Genomic DNA, 20086 nt, shown 5'->3' with positions numbered 1-20086 from the left:
AGAAATGTATATGTACTAGCTCGGTAAGAACAGTTTAAAGTAGTAGAAAAAAGAAAAAGAACATTTTATTCTTTATTCAAAATATTTTTGTAATTATGATATCTCTTTAACCTACACCCACTACACATTTTTTTAGACCATCACTGGTTTCTTCCCGAAGATCTGGAAGCTGATTGACAATAACACCACTGCTATTGTGAGAGTGGCGCTCAGGATTGCAGCTCTGGAGCTTACATTACATTACATTAAGATGAACTATATGGTGAATGGATGGGCCCCGAAAAGCGCAATATAAATGCAATCCATTATTTTTTTAAAACATTTTTTTCTCCTTTTGGCACCTTTTCTTACCTTATTTTTGAAATTTTAACCCCTTACTTATGTGCCATGGCTTTCTCAGTGATCCTAGGATAAAATCTAAAAGCATCAAACTACAAATGACAAAGGCCTCAGAGGAATCCCTTAAATCACTTGAATCTTTCTACTTCTTTTATCACTTCCTGTAATGAAAGTCTTATGCAATCAAATTTAATAAATCACATAACAAATCTATTTTGCTACATTTAAATCTAGCTAATAGATGCAATTAATGAATGTATTTTATCAATGTAAACATCTATGTATGTATGCTATCTACTTAAGAACATTTTGCATTTATAAAATCAGCTAAGCACACTGTATACACACACACACACTGTATATTTAACCAGTGACTATTTATTGTCTTCACTAATGAGGAATTTATTGATAAATGTATTCATTGTGATAATGAAACATAACCTGTCATCAATATTGGAGACTGAAAGGACTGCTATAAAAGGGTGTTTTGTTTGTTTGTTTTTGTTTCCACAATTCAGCTTGTAAAATAGCACCAAGGTTGATACGTGATATGTTTATATAGTCTAAAAGTGACTGATTCTTAAATAAAGTCCCGATTTATGGGAGCTTTTGATCTGGCTGCAAGCATTTGTGTCATCGTACAGTAGGTAAGTGCAGGGAAGAAGTGATTAAAATCCTTTAGGGTTCTCATTTATTACACTTTATTACACAAGAAAACACATTGAACATATAGAGGTTACCTTTTGCTTTTAACTACAGAGTTTAACTTATCTGAAACCATTAAGACAGGAAACATGAGCTCAAATGTGAAATTCTACATGTTTATGTATAACCTGGAGCAAATGGTAGCTTTAATATGAGATAAGAAGGTTTTTGTGTTTGACTCAGGCAGCATGAATTACTTACATAGAACTGTTAGCAGAGCTGAAGTTTCTCATCCTGGTTTAGTTGTGTATAAATGTGGACTCTGGCTTCACTGGACACTTAGAGTCTGGATAAAAAACTTCCTGATGCTGAGTGAACAGTTGATCTCTGGAATTTTGCTGGTTAATAAAAGTACAGGACAAAGGTTAAATGACTTGTCTGAGACAATCTGCCTCGAGTGATTTCCACCATGTAATAAATACACTTGCTCGTGCCAAATGGCATAGATAGCTAGATAGCTAGCTAGATAGAAGAAACTATTAGCTTTGGCTAATAACATACTTTCCGGCTCAAAATTAAAACCCTGAATCATCACTACTGGTGTGAACTAAAGGGTGTCATCTTTTTCTTTTCAATCCATTAAGTACCACATTTTGTAGACTGAGCAAGAAAGGCAGTAAGCTCTTCGTTGTGACCCCAGAAAATTTCATTTATCACCTGCTAGCATACAGCTGACACTGCTCGACATCTTGCAGTGTAGTGTAAGAGTCCCGCCACAAGGAGGCACTGCAGGCCTTTCAAACCAACAGTTGCTGTTTCCAAAGCGGCGCCAACCATCACCACCGATCATCGTATGGATGTCTGTTTGTGTTGATACACAACTTAAAGCCAGCGCTGTTCAGGCATCACATTACAGGGGTTGAAAAAAACAACCTTTGCACTGACTTATAGAAGTACTACAACCCCACCTTCTTCTTAAAAAAATATTTTGCAGTTCTCGATTTTAGAAGTATTGGTAGGATTAGGGTAAACACTTGTGTGTTTTTAATCAAATATGTTTTATTATTAATATTGAAATGAGTTTTAATCAGGTTAGTTCTTGTCAGTTCAGGTCAGGTCAGTTCTTGTTGTTGGGTCATTTCTTAGTTACACCGTAGCATGTGACAATATTTAAAAGCTACACTTTAGCTGTGGTGTGTCAAACTTATTTTACATTGCGGGCTGAACACAGCCCACTATGACCTTAAGTGGGCCGCACCAGTCAGTCAGTATAAAGAAGTTACATGTTTGACTGTTTTTTCACAGGACAAAGAAAACGCTGCTGTGACAAAGAAAGAAATCTGTCAGCACAACTCTTTGGGCTACATTGTAAGAAATAAACGTGTTAACTTACAGAAAAAGTTCTGGTAGCTCAGACTGTCCAGTTTCTTTCTTTCTTTCTTTCTTTGTTGTTTTTAAACTCTACTCGTAAAAACAAAGAAAACATCCTAAAACAAAACAGAAATTTCGATTGTAGAAGGCAAGAAACAGAAACTGTTTATTTATAATTGTTTATTTCTTAATTACTTTGTTTAGTATGAAAGGCCATAAGTGAGGGTAGGAAAAGCTTAAAACGTGAAACTATAAAAATACAGTTGTGCAGTAGGCAGCAGACCAAAGAAGTTAAGTAAGCTGCTATAGGCTCAGGCTGCTGAGGTTCCAATTATGCCCTGTTCATTTCTTCCTTTTTATATGCCACTGCCTTTTCTCACTGCCCAGAGTTTGCATAATGTCCTGTTTGTTGTTCATGGTCTCTAATTTCTCCTTTTGTTTTTCTCTCTTTGGTTTCCTCTCACCCTCCAAACCAGTCACTGCCTCTCCTTGAGCCTGGTTCTGCTGCAGGTCTCGTCCTGTTAAAAGGGCATTTTTCCTTCCCAGTGTTGCCAGGTGCTGCCCGTGGGGGACTATCCTGTGACCTATCCTGGGACTATCCTTACAGTAAAGACAACTGTGGTTGTGAACTGGTGGTATATAAATACCTGTCAAATCTCAGTGTACTCCTTGTAGTAAAAGGCACTTGTAGCTGCCTTTATTAGCAGTAGATTGTTGTTCACACACTGAAGAAGTGTTCAGACACTGTGCGTAAATGTACATAAAGTACACACACTTGCTTCAATCAATGGAGTGACTGACAGCCAAAGAAAAGGCAAATGTTTAAGGAAAAGCTTGCCTATGAAAATATGAACATCAATACAAACAAAAGTAATGTGTCATTACCCATCCACTTTGTTTTTGCTGACCATGACCTCCTTTTACATGATCTCAAATTCATCTCTAAATTTAATATTCAAGCCATGATATTATTGTTTCCAAGTGTGATGAGGGTGGGAGGTTTTCTCCACACGATCTGATAGGTACACACCAAGAGCATCTCTTTAAGAAAGCATGTCTGTCACACAAGGTTTGAGGCAACAGCTCACTCTACCAATAAATTATTCAGGCTCCTGTGCCACTGAGTTTAGACATGGCAGAACAGAGCTGGAAGGCTGGGCAGAAACAATTGTGGGAATTTTATCATTTTTATTCTTCTATATCATTTTTATTCAGCTTTGAGTAGTGGCATTTTTTGAAAACATTTATTAAACATGTAGTTTTAATCATGTTATTACACATATTGCAAAATGTGCTCATAAAGAGATGATCTATTGTGAAAGATGACAGAGTGCAGAAAAAGGTCAATCCATAACACGCTTACAAACACAGACATCACGTAGACTCATTCCTTGGGTAGAGGTGAGATATGTTTTTCTTGTAACTGCAGTTTGTACCTGCAAAAGCAACAGTTTTGTACAGGATGTGCTCATGATGTTCCAGAGATAAGAGTGGAAAAAAGGACGACGACAGGAAACACATGGAGCGGAAGCTTCTTAAAATGTGTTAAAGGTTGTCAACAAAAGGTGTGGTGACTGTCATTAACTGTAACTTATGCATGTTATGTATCTGCTTGACGCAAGAAGGGGCGTAAACCCTGACATTTAAAAGCCATTTGAAGTGTGCTTTCTAGTGGAGATCTATGCTGATAATGTAGTGGTGTGTATCTTCCCATGTGTTTAATAAAATCATTGTTTGGACTCACTTGGACCAGTGGTCCTTTGTCTCACACCTCAATCGCGAATCGGGACACAATACACGACTCCTGTGTTTTCCTCTAGTGGACACTAGTGTGCCAAAGTAATCATAAAAACATCCCACTTTAAAAAAACAACAACGTACACACAGCAGGGAGTGTCTGCCGAGTTTAGCATGTGGTGATTCATGGGAGTGACATCATCCTGTTTTATTCACGTCTGTGATTCACACCACTTACATTTTCTGTGTGCCGTTTGAAGCATGTTCGTTCTGCGAGGAGATTAGACCGTGAAATCTTAATGCTGATGAATTAAATAAAACATTTGCATGAGAGAGAAGTGGATGAGACAGAGAGAGCCCAAGAGGGATTTTACACATCGTTTAAATGTGTGTGTGAGAGAGAGCAGTAGGACTGGTAGGACTGCGCAAAGAGCAAGGTCACAAAATTGCATTGTGTTTCACTGAGGCTGAAACCTGAGCAGTTAAAGTATCCTTCCACCAGACAAAGAGTTCCTGTTGACTGCCTTTTACTGCCTAAACCTTTTTGCAAATTGCTGCAAATTATTTTCAGGAAGAAAAAAAAGAATTTGTTCAGAAAGCTGCTCCTCAGATGCCAAATAATAAAATTCATTTTTTAAAATATACACATAAGATTTTTTACACTGGCTGTCAGTGAAAATAAAATGTATTGATCTGTTAGCATCGAGCTTTACAGGCACTAAATCTTCATTGTCCAGTAGCAGGATCCTGTCATCTTTTTTTTGCCAGTGATGTAGGGTGTCTACACATTCCCCTAACAAATAAAAGCTCCCCGGTTTGATCCCAGGAGGAGGCACAAGTCTCTTTCAAGGCTGTGTCGACTCAAATATGCAAAGTTACCTGCTGTGGCGACGCCGTGTGAATAAAGGAGCAGCTGAAAGAAGCTTCTTCTTCTTCTCTCATCTCTGTTATCAACCTGATGCTTAAGTATATCCACAAAACATCTCTCTCCAGGTACTTTATCTGCTCTTTTTTCTCTGTTTCTGATTAAATAGTTCTGCTTTAGTCGATATGATTTAGTTTCTCAGTGAAATTACTTAATTATTCTTTATTATTAGTGGTCGATGAAAATAAATTATATGAAGAAGATTCAAATTCGTCATAAGAGCACTAGTAAAGGTTATTAAAGGCATTCTTATGGACTCAGGGGCCTCTTATTTACCACTTTTAGTACCAATTCAGACGAAAACTGAGGTTATTGTAGACAGTCCTAAAATTCTTAGAAATATGGTTTCTGGGCAGATACCTCCAGCAGCACTGAGGGGAATCTTGGAGTCATTTTTGACCACAATATGTCCTTCAATGTACACATTAAGCAAAAATAACTGCTCTCTGTCAACAGTGCTAAATTGTAAACATCCAGTCACTATAACTGCATTTAAAATTCTTCTTCTCACATGCAAAATGTTGAATAATAAGGCCACATCTTATCTTAAACCTTATATTATGTTATAGAGCACTTCACGCTCAGACTGCAGGCTTATTTGTGGATATTTAAAAGTAGAATGGGAGGTACAGGCTTCAGCTGTCAGACCCCCTTTCCTGACAACTCTTAACTAAGAGGATCCAGCTGTGTGGTGTGTGGCGTAAATGCTTTCAAATGTAATAAATAAGGCACTTGTAGAAAAAAATGCTGCTGTGCATATTAAATGGAGTATTTATTTGTCAAATAGGCATATTGTCACTCCTTAATGTAGTCAGTAAATTTGAAAAAATAGAGCTAGAATGATGAGTTTTTGAATTTTCATTCATTCCATCTGATGGAAATTGTGTGTTTATCTGAGTATCTCTCTGAAGCAGACAGTGTTTTTCTGCCTGTAAAAATGGTCCTCTCTCTCAAGGAAAATTTAACTGAAATTTTATTGATCAGTGAAAAACATAATATGACATCAGTGCTTCTTACTGCCATGAGTCAAAATCTCTATATTTTGGGAAAATGCAATTAATATAATTATAAAGCTGAGACTCATTAAGTTCACTTCATGGAACTGAGTCATGGTTGTCAAAAAGTGTCTTAACCTGTGCTTTTCCTGTTTCAGATGTTCTAATCCACAGAACACGGGTGGAATTAAGGTATGACAAATCGTCCAGAAATGATAGTTTTCACATATTTTCATTTTTTTCAAGAAGCTACATAAAAGTGGAAACTAAAGTGTGGGTTGCATGTCTTAAAAGAATACATACATAGGTGCATGTGCATTTAGCTGCTTCCTTTTCAAAAGGAAGGTCAAAAAACAAACTGCACGTATTGTTTGTTTAACAATCAACGTTTATTATTTGCTCCAGTAAAATACAGCGACACACTTTAAAACTGCAATGCGGAAACAAAAATCGTTGTCATAAATAAACACATCTCAAGAAAAATAAAAAATGTGGGCCTTATATTGTTGTTTTTTGCCGTTCCCGAGGCCTGGCTCTACTCTAAGAAGCTGTATTGGATGTTTCAGTGAACACTCAGTTTCCATGCGCGGCGACCTGCTTTGTGCCACTTGTCTCCTCTCGGCTTGATGTCCCTGATCTGACCTACTAAACCTTACAAGTACAACACCGTTTGTGTGTCCTCACATGCACTGCTTCCAAAACAATCCTCCAAGTAATCCAGGCTGATTTTACCCCTTGAGAAAAACACTAATTCCCCCGCTATCCGCGAGTTTTACCTTTAATAAAAGGGTTTTCTCTATTACAGCTTTCATAAGAGGTCATAAGCGGGATACTAATCCCACTCCCTGCCTCCGCCTCTCCCTCTCTCTCGCTTCCCACTACTGCATTGATGCTGTTACCTCCCTCGGTGATGATGTCACTGGCTCAGTGGAGCTCGAGCATCCTTGCCAAAGACAGGGAGACAACAGAGCCGTTTTGATCGCTTCGGCCGAACATCCCAAGCTGCCTTTCCGTTTTCCTTGAGTCCCCACTGGCAGTCACGGGTGGAGGAAGAGGAGGTACAGGTACAAGGCACCAGCAGGCGGTGACTTCCTCAGCCCTTCATGGAGAAGGGAAGCTGTTAGCAGGGGCAGTGCCAGACCTGGAGGAGAGCAGCGGAGGTGGTGGTGGTGTCCGCGGAGCTGGACAATAAAACAGACGAGCACGAGAAATAGAGCCAATTCACGTTATTGGCATTGTCGAGGTAGGGCGGCTTTTTTTCAGTGTTTCCATTGTCACAGTGCTGATGCAGTTTTAATGAAGCAGCCTTTATTTACTTAGTGTTAAATCTCCTGGGGAGAGATGGGCTTAGGGTGCGGCCATTGAAGAGGCTGTCATTGTCGGGAAAAAGGCAGCCTAGAGCGATACAGAGGCATTAAAGCTGCTGTCTGACACCAGCTATGTGCTGTTATTTAACTGCGTCTATTTTTAATAAAGAGGCTTTTATTTGTGTGAGCAGGACGGCAGCAATAAATGCACTGTCATTGGGGGAAAGGTGAGGTAGACCTGTGCGCGAAAGTGTTGTGTCATAACGCCAAAAGCTGCTGAAATGACGCAATAAATGATGTTTTTTATCAAGTCAAAATGGTCAGTTTAAGCTTAATAACGACAGTGTCCATGACTTGCGTTTTATGGACCTGCTGCCATCCTGAAAAACAAAGTTGTTTGTTTTTTAAAAGCATTTAATAAATTCACAGTTACCTAATCAATAAGGAAAATTTGCCTAAAGTCTTGTCAAAAACATTATGTGCATTACTTTAGTCTTTGTCACTGGGAAAATGGTGGCCGCCCAGCTGAGCTCCATCATCAGCTGATTGGTGTGTGAGCAGATTATGACCATGGATGTTATGTGGAAAGGGGAAAAAAAGAAGTGGAAATATATTTTCACAAGATGCACAAGTTGCACTGTGACATGATTAATATTTTCCATTTCAGATAACAAAACCAGAGCCGATTTATGGCACACCTTGTACACCATTCGCTCCTTTTCATTTATTAATCCTGATTTTTAGCCTGCAGTCAGTTCACACCTGTTTTGCTGTTGTACTATGTTCCCTGCATGCATCTTGCCAGTGAATCTGTTCAGGTGCCAGCTGGAGAGGATGTACCAGGAATCGGGGTGACACAGCAGATTTACATTCAGTGATGAAAGACAATCTGAGTCACGAACACGCTCTGAGTATTGGTACCAAATCTGACGTGATCCCAAATCTTAGGCATCAGTTGAGTAAAAGAAATGACAGACTCTCTTATTAATATTCATAGCTGTACCTGATGCAGCATCACTGAAATCTAATTGTATCATAGTCAAGCTTATTGATAACCACATTAAAAATTTTGATGATGAGTCATGTTTGTACTTGATCCACCCACCACACACTAAAATCTATTGAATGTAATTTTTTTGCCTTTTGAGTGACTGCGTAACGAGTCGTTGGTGAAATGGAGCTGCTGAATGGAGCCAGACCCTGGATTTGTGGCTGGTTTCAGTGCCATTGTCATCCAGAGAAACAGCCTGACATTTAGCTGCTGCTGCACTTCTTTTGTTACAGCTTGCTTTATTATCCATTACTCCCCTGGCTGTAGCTGACCATGCATGGTCTTTTCATGTTACAGCCACTCAGCCCTGCCCTATGCTATTGTCCCAGTCTCATCAACCGCAAGATGCAATATTCCAACTTTACAATTTCTAACAAAATAATGCAAAAATAAGACAACATTTGTAATATTATGCAAACAGAGCACATGCTAGAAAAGTCTGCTATGGCATGACGATCACTTATGAACTGATGGATGTTTATAAAACCAGTAAATCTAGTAATAAGGACAGTCGTTCCCGACCTTTTTCATATAACATGCCTCTGTAGGCCTGGGAAATGGACTCAAGTATCCCTTCTTCACAATGTTAAAATTAGAACTGTACTTTTACTAAACTGTATAATAGTTGATATTAAACATGACCAACAATTGAAATAATGAGGTCATCAGGCATTCAAGAAATTCATGTGAGCAGAAAGCTTGATTTTTTTAGATTGATCTGTCATATCGAGGCCCCACCCATTTGCTTTTCACATGCTCTTTTTGCGAGGGGCAGCCAATCAGAAGAATGCTGGCTTATTAGGATACTGGATAAACGTTGATGATTGAGTGATCCCACTCCCTCCGCTGAAAAGTAGTTAAAATACTTTTAGTTGTTTTAACCCTTTAGACATTTTTTATCTAATTTTAAGCTTTCAGCTCCCCATTTATCAGTCGTGTAAGCTGGCCTAACTTTTTGTCTGTGGTTAAGCTTTTTGTCCATTTGACAGTTCATCACTGCATTTTATGTGGTATTAAACATGAACAAAGTTTCAGATAATTGATCGGTGTATGTACAAGTAATCCCTTTGAGCCCACAGCTGTAAACAGTCAGCTTCTTTACCCTTAGATCCTGATGATGTCATCGTGAAGGGATTTGAATTTGAAATATGGCAGAAAATATACTACTAACTATACTCTATGTTTCAGTCTTCCTTCTCTACTCTTTAGTGACTTTATGACTATAACTTATATATTCAGATCACGTATGCATTCCTTTTGCCGTCCTGTTTCTACTGCTTATCCATTACTTTGAATTAGCTGTTAAAATGCTGCTTAAGTTGATTAAGTTGCAGTTTCTGGGTTTCTTGGGGAGTGGTTTGCACATTAGTTTTTAGTTTAGTATTGGCAGCAACTCAGTTGTAATTCATATTCTCCTCCTTTCAACAGACTTGCAGACCGGCATTACAGAAAGCACCCCAAGGTGCTAAGAAGACAGCACCATGGCAGGGGCCTCTGTGAAGGTGGCGGTGCGGGTCCGCCCCTTCAATTCTAGGGAGATTGAGAAAGATAGCAAACTGATCATTCAGATGTCTGGAAACACCACTAGTAAGTACTCTAACTAGGATTTTTTCATAGAACTGTGGTTTTACTGAAAAAAGTGCATGTTTTTTTATTATCTTCGAGGCTGACTTATACAGTGAAGTAAAACTGTAATTAAGTCTGACAGATGTTTGCTTAACCTGGGGGAGGCTTCTTCTTCCACAAGGCATTAAGCACAAGGTTTTCCAGCTGTAGCTCACCTCGACCTTTAACCTTTCTGTGCGGTTGGATTACTGAACCATTAATTTCCTCTGTACATGTAAGGCGTATTTCAAGACACATCAAATTAGCAACATTTTATAGAGACTCAGACTCAGTTTCTGTGGGAGCAAACCTTTTTCCTGCCTCAGACAAAATGTGATCTAACTGAACTTGTTTGAGACAATATGTAATTACTGCAGGGTCCACCTTTTCAGCAGCTAAACCGAGCAAGCAGTGAAGGATTTAGCACATCACCAGCTTTGCAAATCAGTTGAACATCACGTGTTAGGCGACATAAGCTTCTCATTTATTTTGTAGAAGTCCTGCTATTTATGAATACAGATTAAAAATTATTCCTTCTTCACCATTTTATAATTAATCTTTCTGTTCAAGTATATGCAGTGAACAATTTTGTTATAATCCAAAACCAGCCACATTAATTTTCCTAGGAAACCTGCTCTGTAAGTTTCCTTCACTTTTAAAAAAACATGTACTTAAGAGCAGCACACATTCATAGATTTAACAGAGGACTGAGCGAAGAGACTGGAAAGACACTCGATATGTAGTCTGCTTAGCAAGGTAAAGCCGTTTGTCAATAATTGATGAGACTTCCTAAAATATTTACCGTTTGGCCTAATTTAGGCATCTCCCTCCTCCCTGCTCATGTCACGGGTGACTACATAACGAGCTGGGTGGCCTTTCTGGGCCGTCATATTTTTATGTGGGATGGTGTTTAAGAACTCGTTTGAAATTTTTTACTGTACAGTAGGAGTGATGTTACTTTGTTTGGCTTCCTTCTCTGTTTCTATGGCAGTGAACAATAAGTGTTTGCCTACTTCAGCAGTGTAAACATAGACCAGAGGTACCGGAGTCCATTGGGAATAAACTGGCAGCGTGTGGAGTGATAAAAAGTCCTTGAAGATGTACTGTTTTAAGCCATCTGTGAATTTGATTTTTAATCACACAAATCCCTTTTTTATGTTTTTATCCATGACATTATCCACACACATGTAAATTTAAAACACTTCACGAACACTGCCATCATTGTGTAACACTGTTTAATGCTTGTCTTAAAAAGTGCTTTACAGTAAATTGCTTTGCAAAGATCACAAAAATCAACTAGTCGAACGAATACCAGGGTCTCACACTTAAGCTAGAAATCATTTAAACCAAGAAATAATCAGGTTTATAACTTTCCTGAGGAGGTTTATTCCATAGGTTTTGGCCCACAAATTCTCTGTCTCCTTGAGATTTCAACGGCACCTCTGGTTCAGATAAAACAATCGTGGTGATAGCTTTGGTCTTGGTTCTAATACAGCGATCTACTTTAATCTAGTATAACACAGGTTACTGAAAAAGGTATAGTCAGACCTGCATGTGGGCAAATATGGAAGCATTTGTGTTTGATTTGTCTAATTCTGATCAGAAATTTAAGACGACCTTCTAACAAAGTGGCTGCTGCTATGAGCTAGATCTGATGTCCAGCCCACAGGAGCTGCAGCTTGAAATAATGCACTGCTCAAAAACCAAAGCAAGTGCTAATAAATCAGATGAATGCAATATGAGTTTTTGTAGCAGAGGCTTGCTTCTGTTGTTCTCCAGCAGAAAGAAATAATGGGGGATTTTCAGCCACCTGCCCTATAAAGTTTATTAAAACCACAGTGGGGCTTGCAATAAATATATGCAGTATGCTTTCTGAATTTCATATTGTGTTGATGCGTTAATCTGGAAAAAGATACACATTAATTCATTTATTCTTACATATTAAAAGGAAGTCACCACTTTATGTCATATATAGGTGTGAATTTATCATATTTCTCTTTCAGTTATTTTTCCTAAAACCCAGACATTAAACATCCTGTCAACACTTTTAAGAAGCTTCACGTTTTTCAGATGCACAAAGCTGCTTTCAGTGAGACTGCCGGTCTTTCAGTGGAGCAGATTGTTCTCTTCCAAACTGAGTCAATAGCTCTGGATGTGGGCTGGAGGATGTGAGCAGGCTGATGTCATGAAAAAGCCCATTGGTTGCAGTGTCTGGAGGGGATAGAGAATCGGGGTATAAATGCCCCCTTGTCTCTGTGTAGTCTGGGTTGAAGAAAGGGAAAAGACGAAGGAGTTCTGGATTTTGTGTGTGTGTGTCTCTCGCTTCTTTGTGCTCCCTGACATTCATGTGTGGGTCAATAGCCCAGTTCCCACAAAGCAGGAGAATGGCAGTAATCTTGTTGTCTGATAGAAGTTCCCTCCCACGCCGACCTTAATTAAGATGCAGGGGAAAGACCTGAAGGAATAAGGGGCCTCGCTTTAGAAGACTACTTGCTGCAAATACTCTGTAGATTTCTGTTAATTTTGCTGCAGAAAAGTTATGAAGACATCAAAATTTTCACCATCGCAACATAACAGTTAGTAATATATGCAAAAGCAAGAAATCTAATCAGGTATATGAGTGTAGATGCATTACTTTAACATGCATTTGGTGGTTTCTTTCACATGTGTTCATGCATTATATCCCATTTGGACTACATTCTAAAAAAAATTGCAGTTTCTCATTCAAGTAGCATGAGCTTAGCAGTGCGCTGCACTAAGGATATGAATTGCATATTGGAATTGGCTGCAGCCTAAACCTTGATGCTCTTTCATAGGCAGCAGGAAGTGAATAGAGTAGTTTAAAAGCCTGTGGGAAAACAGCCATGATTCTCACTTGGTTTATGACCTTGTTAACCACTGTTATGGTGACTTTATGGTCTGATTGCTATTTTAAATTGTTCTTTAGTGCATCATAATGGTGATCTAAATCATCATCTCCATTAGAGTAAAATAGACACCAAAGCAGGGTATTCTTTAAAGCCTCAGCTCAGCCCACAAGCGTTGTCCCTTGTTTCAAAGACGATAACGACAAACTTGAACTTAAAAACAGGGGTGAAATTCCCAGTATTCCCCATTCTATTTATTATTCAACATTGTGACTTTTTCCGGTAACAGTATATCTAACATCTAACGTCTTTTTGAGAGAAATTGTGGATTCATGCCTTTTCTTCATCTGTGTAGTAAAAACCCTCATTACCATAATGATTACTGCTCTTTTATGTAAAAGTGCGTCATGCAAAGACTCATTTGACAGTCAGACTTCATAAACTCAGATATAAATCAGCAAACAGCTGCTGCGGCTGAATATAGTATCTACGTGGCTTTCCTCCAGTCCCTGTCAGTGAGTTCATATCCCCTCTTTCAGACCTGCTGACGCAACCACATTTCGTCTTCTATTGACTGGGGCAGGTCAGCCGTGACAGTCCTGAGCAGCATCACTCAGTCACAATTATGAAGACCTAGCAGCTATGACAAAGACAAACATGGAATGTGCAGTAAAAGGATACTGAAAACATGACAGAAGGGCAACTGAAATTAACCTCGAGCAGATAATCGCTGCTATAATTAGGAAAAAGACGAGGAACGTGGGCGTTCCTGACAGATACAGTGATGAGTGGAGGCATTTGATAAAGTGGGAAACTTTAAAACTGGGCCACCTGATCAGCATGAGCAGTACTATTTTCAGTCACGGTTACGTAAAAAGATTATTTGATGTTATTAGGGAAATATTAGGAAAATATAAAACATATGGAATGCTCAAAATTGGAATACAGTGTAGTGGTATTCTTTCATAATACACAGCTATAAGAATACATTGTTGCGAGTACATTTTAAGGTGGTAAACATTTGCAAAAAGATTAAACAAAAACAGTAAACAGTAATTAATTTTTTTGCCCAATAAGTCCTTCATTTTAAAATTCATAGAATAAATGTTTATAAAGACATATAGATTCAACATTGTAAATATAGACTGTTAATGCAAATCATACACTGTTGTTTTAATAAATCAAATTACATTAACTTAAAATATTTTGTTATCACATGCCGGTTTTTACAGTTCAGTTAATTACCTCCATGCAAAAACTGAATTAGAAACAGCTTTTATTGAGGTATTTGGGTATTTAGAACACTGAAAAAAAAAGATCAGCAGTTTCTCCGTCTTCATACATTTTTAATATTTGATTACCAAGATATCTTATGTGTATAGTAAAGATGAATGGCAGTGGCCCTGGTGTATACTTTATGTTGATAAATGTATCGATTGGGCTTTTACTTCAAAACACTCCAGACGTGGTGACAAAGACGGAAGAAAATGAACTGCTCGCTTTTCTCGTCTAATTGTCTGCACTTAATGATGGGTCATCAATTAAATCTACAGCTAAAAATTAAAAAGTGCTTCCATCATAAAAAGGGAAGATAGATGGCAAAAGTGGATACGGCAAGGGTTGAAGGAGGTCTCCTCTGTGTGCTTGAAATGACGCAGAAACTGTCCTATGGTGGAGAGATAAGCGATGATCACTGGATGAGATACCTCAGCTATTGATCTTAAACACTCAGTCCTGCTCCCGTGTCTCACTGCAGCCCTCATATATGGTCGGTTACTAAATTAGTTTCAACAATTACTCAGTCAGAAATTCTCTTTTTGTTTGTGGCTACTTTCAGAAAAACGTTTCATTGCAAATAAAAACCTTACATGCATTTAACAAGCTTGGTTAGGATAGTATAAAAGAAGTCTGTACCCGTGCAGTCCGCAAAGGCGGTACCCGGTACTTCCGCTCTGATGGTAATTCGTGCTGCCAGTCACCACCACTCCAAAGTAATTACCTTATCTGAATGCAAGACACTCTTGTATTCTGTGCTTAAGTAGGGATGCAGAGGGCTCATCTTGTATGAATCACAGCGCTGTTGAAGATGAGTACGTTTAGAGAGGATGTCATATAGCGAAGGCTTCTGGGCAATAATGAAATCTTGGTTTTTTGTGTTTTTTTTTATTTTAGGGGTTTGATAAAGCAGCACGGTGGCACGGTGGTTAGCACTGTTGCCGCACAGCAAGAAGGTCCTGAGTTCAATTCCACCATCAGGCCGGGGTCTTTCTGTGTGGAGTTTGCATGTTCTCCCCGTGTTTGCGTGGGTTCCCTCCGGGTACTCCGGCTTCCTCCCACCGTCCAAAGACATGCAGCTTGTGGGGATAGGTTAATTGGATAATCCAAATTGCCACTAGGTGTGAATGTGTGAGTGAATGTGAGTGCGAATGGTTGTCTGTCCATGTGTGTTGGCCCTGTGACAGACTGGCGACCTGTCCAGGGTGTACCCCGCCTCTCGCCCTATGACAGCTGGGATAGGCTCCAGTGCCCCCCACGACCCTGAAAAGGATAAGCGGAAGCGAATGGATGGATGGTTTGATAAAGTAGTTCATGTCTCCTTTCAGTTATTTACCGAGTGAGTGAATCCAGAGTTTGTAAAAGCAGATCAGCGTTTTCTGTCAGAATGGACAGTTTCCTGATTGTGTAATATTTAGGTAATATTTACTATACACCCAGTTAAAAGCAATAAGTAATGTGACTACTAATACTGCTTAGTGAAATATGTCAGAAAAGGAAATTACTGCATAATAAAAGATGCAACACAGAATAAGCTGCAGTGAAGCAGCACAAACTCCTTCGCTGCTACGTAGGAACTGTCTTTTGTTTCGGTAACCCTAACCCTTTTTTAAAATTTGTAACCCTTTTTTAACCCTTATTTAAATAAGAAGTAAATGTAGAGAGATTAGTAATCTCCTTTGGGAGAGCATCCTGTTTCAGATAGGCAGCATTAGCAGAGCATGTTTTCCGATGGTGGGAGAAGCCGGAGATTCTGGAGAATATCCGCACAGACGGGCACAACATGTTTGTGTGACAGAAGCAGCACAGGCAACAGTGCTAAACATTAATAATAATTAGTGAGCAGTCTAGATTTGTGATGGTCAGCAGCATGATACGATGATGATAAGATGAATGAGGATTATTTTTTAACTTTCAGCCAGGTTTACCTTTAACCAAAACTAAGCAGGCCAAAAATCCTAAAACATTGTGGAAAGGTGAAAAATGGACAAAAGAAGAACATATTTCTTTAAAACTCAATATTTTAAGTGTATTGACGTTGATTGAAGATCCTCTCTTCAAATGTCCTTATGGTTCTCGAAATTGTTTCTGTTAGCAGCGAATACAGACTACACTGCTTGGATAAGTATGGCAAATATGAGGACTGTAGTACATCTATGTTCATATCTGGCCTTCTTCCAGAGTACCAGGATGAGTCACGGCCAGTAAGTGAAGTCTCATCTCTTAGTCATGGCGAGGATTAGATCTGAAATCTGAAACCCATGTCAGCCACACTGGCCTATATTTCATAGCTGGGAACAGTAGCAGTGTAGAGAGGAAATAAAACTGTGTACACTTACTTGAGCTCGTACTTAGCTCTGGGCCTTTTCCTCTTTTATCGACCGCATCTGCATTAGTAGAGAAAATGGTCTGGAGCCCAGGGAGCAGGGAGGAAGCATCATGTTGGCACCAAGACCAAATGAGATATGTGGGCACACCAACATGTGGAGTAGTATTCATGCCAAAAACAAAAAACAAACTAATCTCGATTTCATTGTGTCTGCTGAGTTTGGACAAATCAGGGTGAAACTGTTTGATGCACAGCAAAAAAAAAATCTCAAGAAATACTCTTTATTAGATGTTTTTGCAGAAAAAAGATAATTTGTGTATCTAATATTTTACGTTGTGTTTATATTGTAATGTCTACGAATGAAAAACAAGCACAATAATATAATCAAAGGTTTTACGTGTAACTTGAAATATTGTTTTCCCCAAAAATGTGTTTTTCCACAAGTTAAATCTATAAAAAGCTGTAATTAGTCCTTTGGTTCGAAGTGCAAAACCTTTTCCACTCAAAATACTTTAAATACTCTATGCTTTATTTTTGAAACCAGTGTATCATCATCATGTCGATCAGGCCTCGGGGCAGACATCCTTAACATGACGTTAGATTAGCCATCAGTACGATATGATTTAATTATAAATCACTGTTTAACTGGATTTTCTTGAGTTGTCGTCATTCTGGGGATCAGACTGTTAGTGCTTATTCCAAAATCAAATTTTGGCTGCAGAGATGTCTGCCTTCTCTTGAATGTAATGAAAATGTAAAAATCTGGTGTATTTTGGTGCTCAAAACTTGAAAAAAAAAATGCATTTAAATAACTCAACATCTCTTATTAAAAATATTGAAATACTTATTTTTAAAAAAAATCACAGCTTTTGATGTGAACAGTGTCATGTAGGAACTATCCTTTCCACCATCTTCAATGACCAACATCAGCTGAGAGGAAACTCCATTAATATTTAAACCCGGCCTGTCTTCATGAGAAGATGCATGTTTCCTACTTCCTGCACAAAATCTTCACAATAAGGTTTTGGCACTTTTTTTGAGTAACTACATCATGAAACATTGAGTATTTCAGATGTATTTTTTCTTTGTTTATTCCGTTATATTTAACAGAAACCAGGCATCTCTGCAGTCAATATCTCGAAAACTGGGCAACCTTCACCAAAACAGTCTGGATGAAAAAAAAAGCAATTCAATCTGGAGGGAAAAAATGATTTAGGGCGAATTGTCCCTTTAATCTGGGATGAAGTTATACGCTATAACTTCGCTATAACAGTGAATACACTGTTTAATGGGGAGAAGGCATTTCCTGTTTGAGTACCGAGATGGATGCTTAAATAGCTCATGGAGGATTTGTGATTTACAGAACAGCTGGCAGACACAGGAAGACATAAAAGCATATAGACACTTCACTGGCCTTCTGGGAAGACTGAAAGTTATAACACTGACAAAGGTGGAATTTATTGGAGGGCTACCAAAGGTCAGCGGAGCCTGACAGATTACAGCTAAAAGCGGCTGGTTGTTTCAAGCTGTATGCTGTTGAAAGATGAGCTGAGCGCAAGGTGTCCTAGAAAAGTCCTGACAGGTAACAAAATAACTGGCCTTTTTGCCTGTTTCTCAACTGGTTTACCTCATTGACTGGCTGACGGTGTGTGACCTCAGCCTTTGATTTAACAAATATTGGATTTTATACTTTGACATGGTCTCCAATGCCTTCTGTTTGGTCCTCTTCTGGATGAAGTGTTCCAATGTGATGCGTTTCTGTAATGAATTTATGTAGGCCAAGCCCAATAACTTAATCCCAAAGGTAGCTGTTGGTGCAGAAAGGAGAGGTGACTGAAACCTTTCCAGCTCTACTAGCACAACATGATACTAACCCAGCTCAGATCCAGTTTCACATGGGTGGTTCTCACCCTCCCTCTGACCCATGTTCCTTGTCCTGTCTTTCAGCCATCATCAACCCTAAGCAGGCCAAAGACAACAAGAGCTTCAACTTTGATTACTCCTACTGGTCTCACACTTCGGTAAGTCATCCGTGCACCCCCGGAGCCCAAACACAACGCATCCACATATTTTCATCAGTTTTGGATATATTTGTTCAAGCCTTACAAGACATTTTTAGTCTTAAATGACCAATTATTGATCTCTGTCCACAGCCCGAAGATGTCAATTATGCATCGCAGAAGCAAGTGTACAAAGACATCGGAGAGGAAATGTTGCTTCATGCCTTTGAAGGCTACAACGTCTGCATCTTTGCATATGGTCAGACGGGTGCAGGCAAGTCCTACACCATGATGGGGAAACAGGATGTGAAGGATCAGCAAGGAATTATTCCCCTGGTACTGACACACTTTGATTAATTTAACAGGGCACATAATAAATTAAATAATTTATCTTTTTGCGGATTATTATGTTTTCCTCTTCCAGCTGTGTGAAGACCTTTTTACAAAGATAAATGATAATACAGACAACAGCATGTCCTACTCTGTAGAGGTGAGTGTGGGCGCCCCTCCTGTTTATACAGTGGATTCAGACCTCACATCTGTTATAAATGTTCAATCAACTGTCAATTTGAAACAGGTAAGCTACATGGAAATCTACTGTGAGCGTGTGCGGGACTTGCTGAACCCAAAAAACAAAGGGCACCTGCGTGTGCGAGAGCATCCTCTAATGGGACCTTATGTGGAGGACCTGTCCAAGCTGGCTGTCACCTCCTACAATGACATCCAGGACCTGATGGATTCTGGCAACAAGGCTAGGTAATGTAGTCAACTATTTCTCGAGTCTCAGGAAAAGGCAGTGAACCACAGGAGGAGTGCTAAGTTAGCACGTTAGCTTAGCAAGTAGCGTAAACTGCCATAAACTGTGTGAGTGCAACACTAAGGACACATATACCCAGTGTTGCCAACTTAGCGACTTTGTCGCTATATTTAGCGAGTTTTCGGACCCCTTAGCGAATTTTTTTCTAAAAAAAAGTCGCTAAAAAAAGACGTGAAAGCCCGTATTGCTTTTACTCTCAACAAGCAGCGGGTGCTGTAACGCAGTCAGTTCTTCTTTTACTCTTTTACTCTTATGCTGTTTTGTGGATCACAAGGTTTAAAACTACTTATAAACACATAAACACAAAGTAACTCCACCAGAGTGCCTATTTCGGGTCACTTTTGCCGGTCCAAGCCCGGGTAAAGGAGCAGGGTTGGAATTGTGACATTAAAAAAAACAATAATTGCTAAAAGAAATTTAATTTGTAGTTCTAAATAAACTCTAAATGCATTTAGGACGTTTTTTACTCACTTTATGTCTCTTCCACGATGTTATTTCTCTCTCCAACAACATAGGTTACAATTAGATAAGCATGACCAATTATGCAAATTAGGCGATGACGTCATTTAGCGACTTCTAGCGACTTTTAGGACAACCAATAGCGATTTTCCTTACTGAGGAGTTGGCAACACTGCATATACCTGCCAATTAACAACAAAATAGAAGCACAAACTTGTTAAGCGAGCTGTTCCTCACAGCAGGGCTTATTATTCAACAGATATTTACATAAAAATGTTCCAAAAGGTACAAAGACCACAAACAGGGTTGGAAGATGCAGTTCAGTAGCGACTCCAGTTAATAGAAATTAAAGCAATAAGTTATA

The 20086-nt window shown here is 39.0% G+C and overlaps 1 protein-coding gene across 19 annotated transcripts in view; it reads left to right on the top strand.

The window, feature by feature from the left end:
* The first annotated feature begins 6938 nt into the window (after positions 1-6938).
* The window catches only part of kif1aa (kinesin family member 1Aa), a 48568-nt gene continuing 35420 nt past the window's right edge, over positions 6939-20086 (top strand). For all 19 annotated transcript variants that reach the window (XM_026157861.2, XM_026157860.2, XM_080297340.1 and 16 more), the window contains exons 1-6: positions 6939-7255; positions 9799-9957; positions 18394-18467; positions 18600-18782; positions 18871-18936; positions 19024-19202. In XM_026157861.2, the coding sequence (XP_026013646.1) occupies positions 9852-9957; positions 18394-18467; positions 18600-18782; positions 18871-18936; positions 19024-19202 (608 nt within the window). In that variant the 5' untranslated portion in view covers positions 6939-7255; positions 9799-9851. The remainder of the gene's footprint in view (positions 7256-9798; positions 9958-18393; positions 18468-18599; positions 18783-18870; positions 18937-19023; positions 19203-20086) is intronic.

The sequence above is a fragment of the Astatotilapia calliptera genome, chromosome 23 (genome assembly GCF_964374335.1).
Source record: "Astatotilapia calliptera chromosome 23, fAstCal68.1, whole genome shotgun sequence".
Taxonomy (NCBI): Eukaryota; Metazoa; Chordata; class Actinopteri; order Cichliformes; family Cichlidae; genus Astatotilapia; species Astatotilapia calliptera.
Note: the sequence above shows the minus strand (reverse complement) of the source record. Positions and strands in the feature narration are given on the sequence as shown.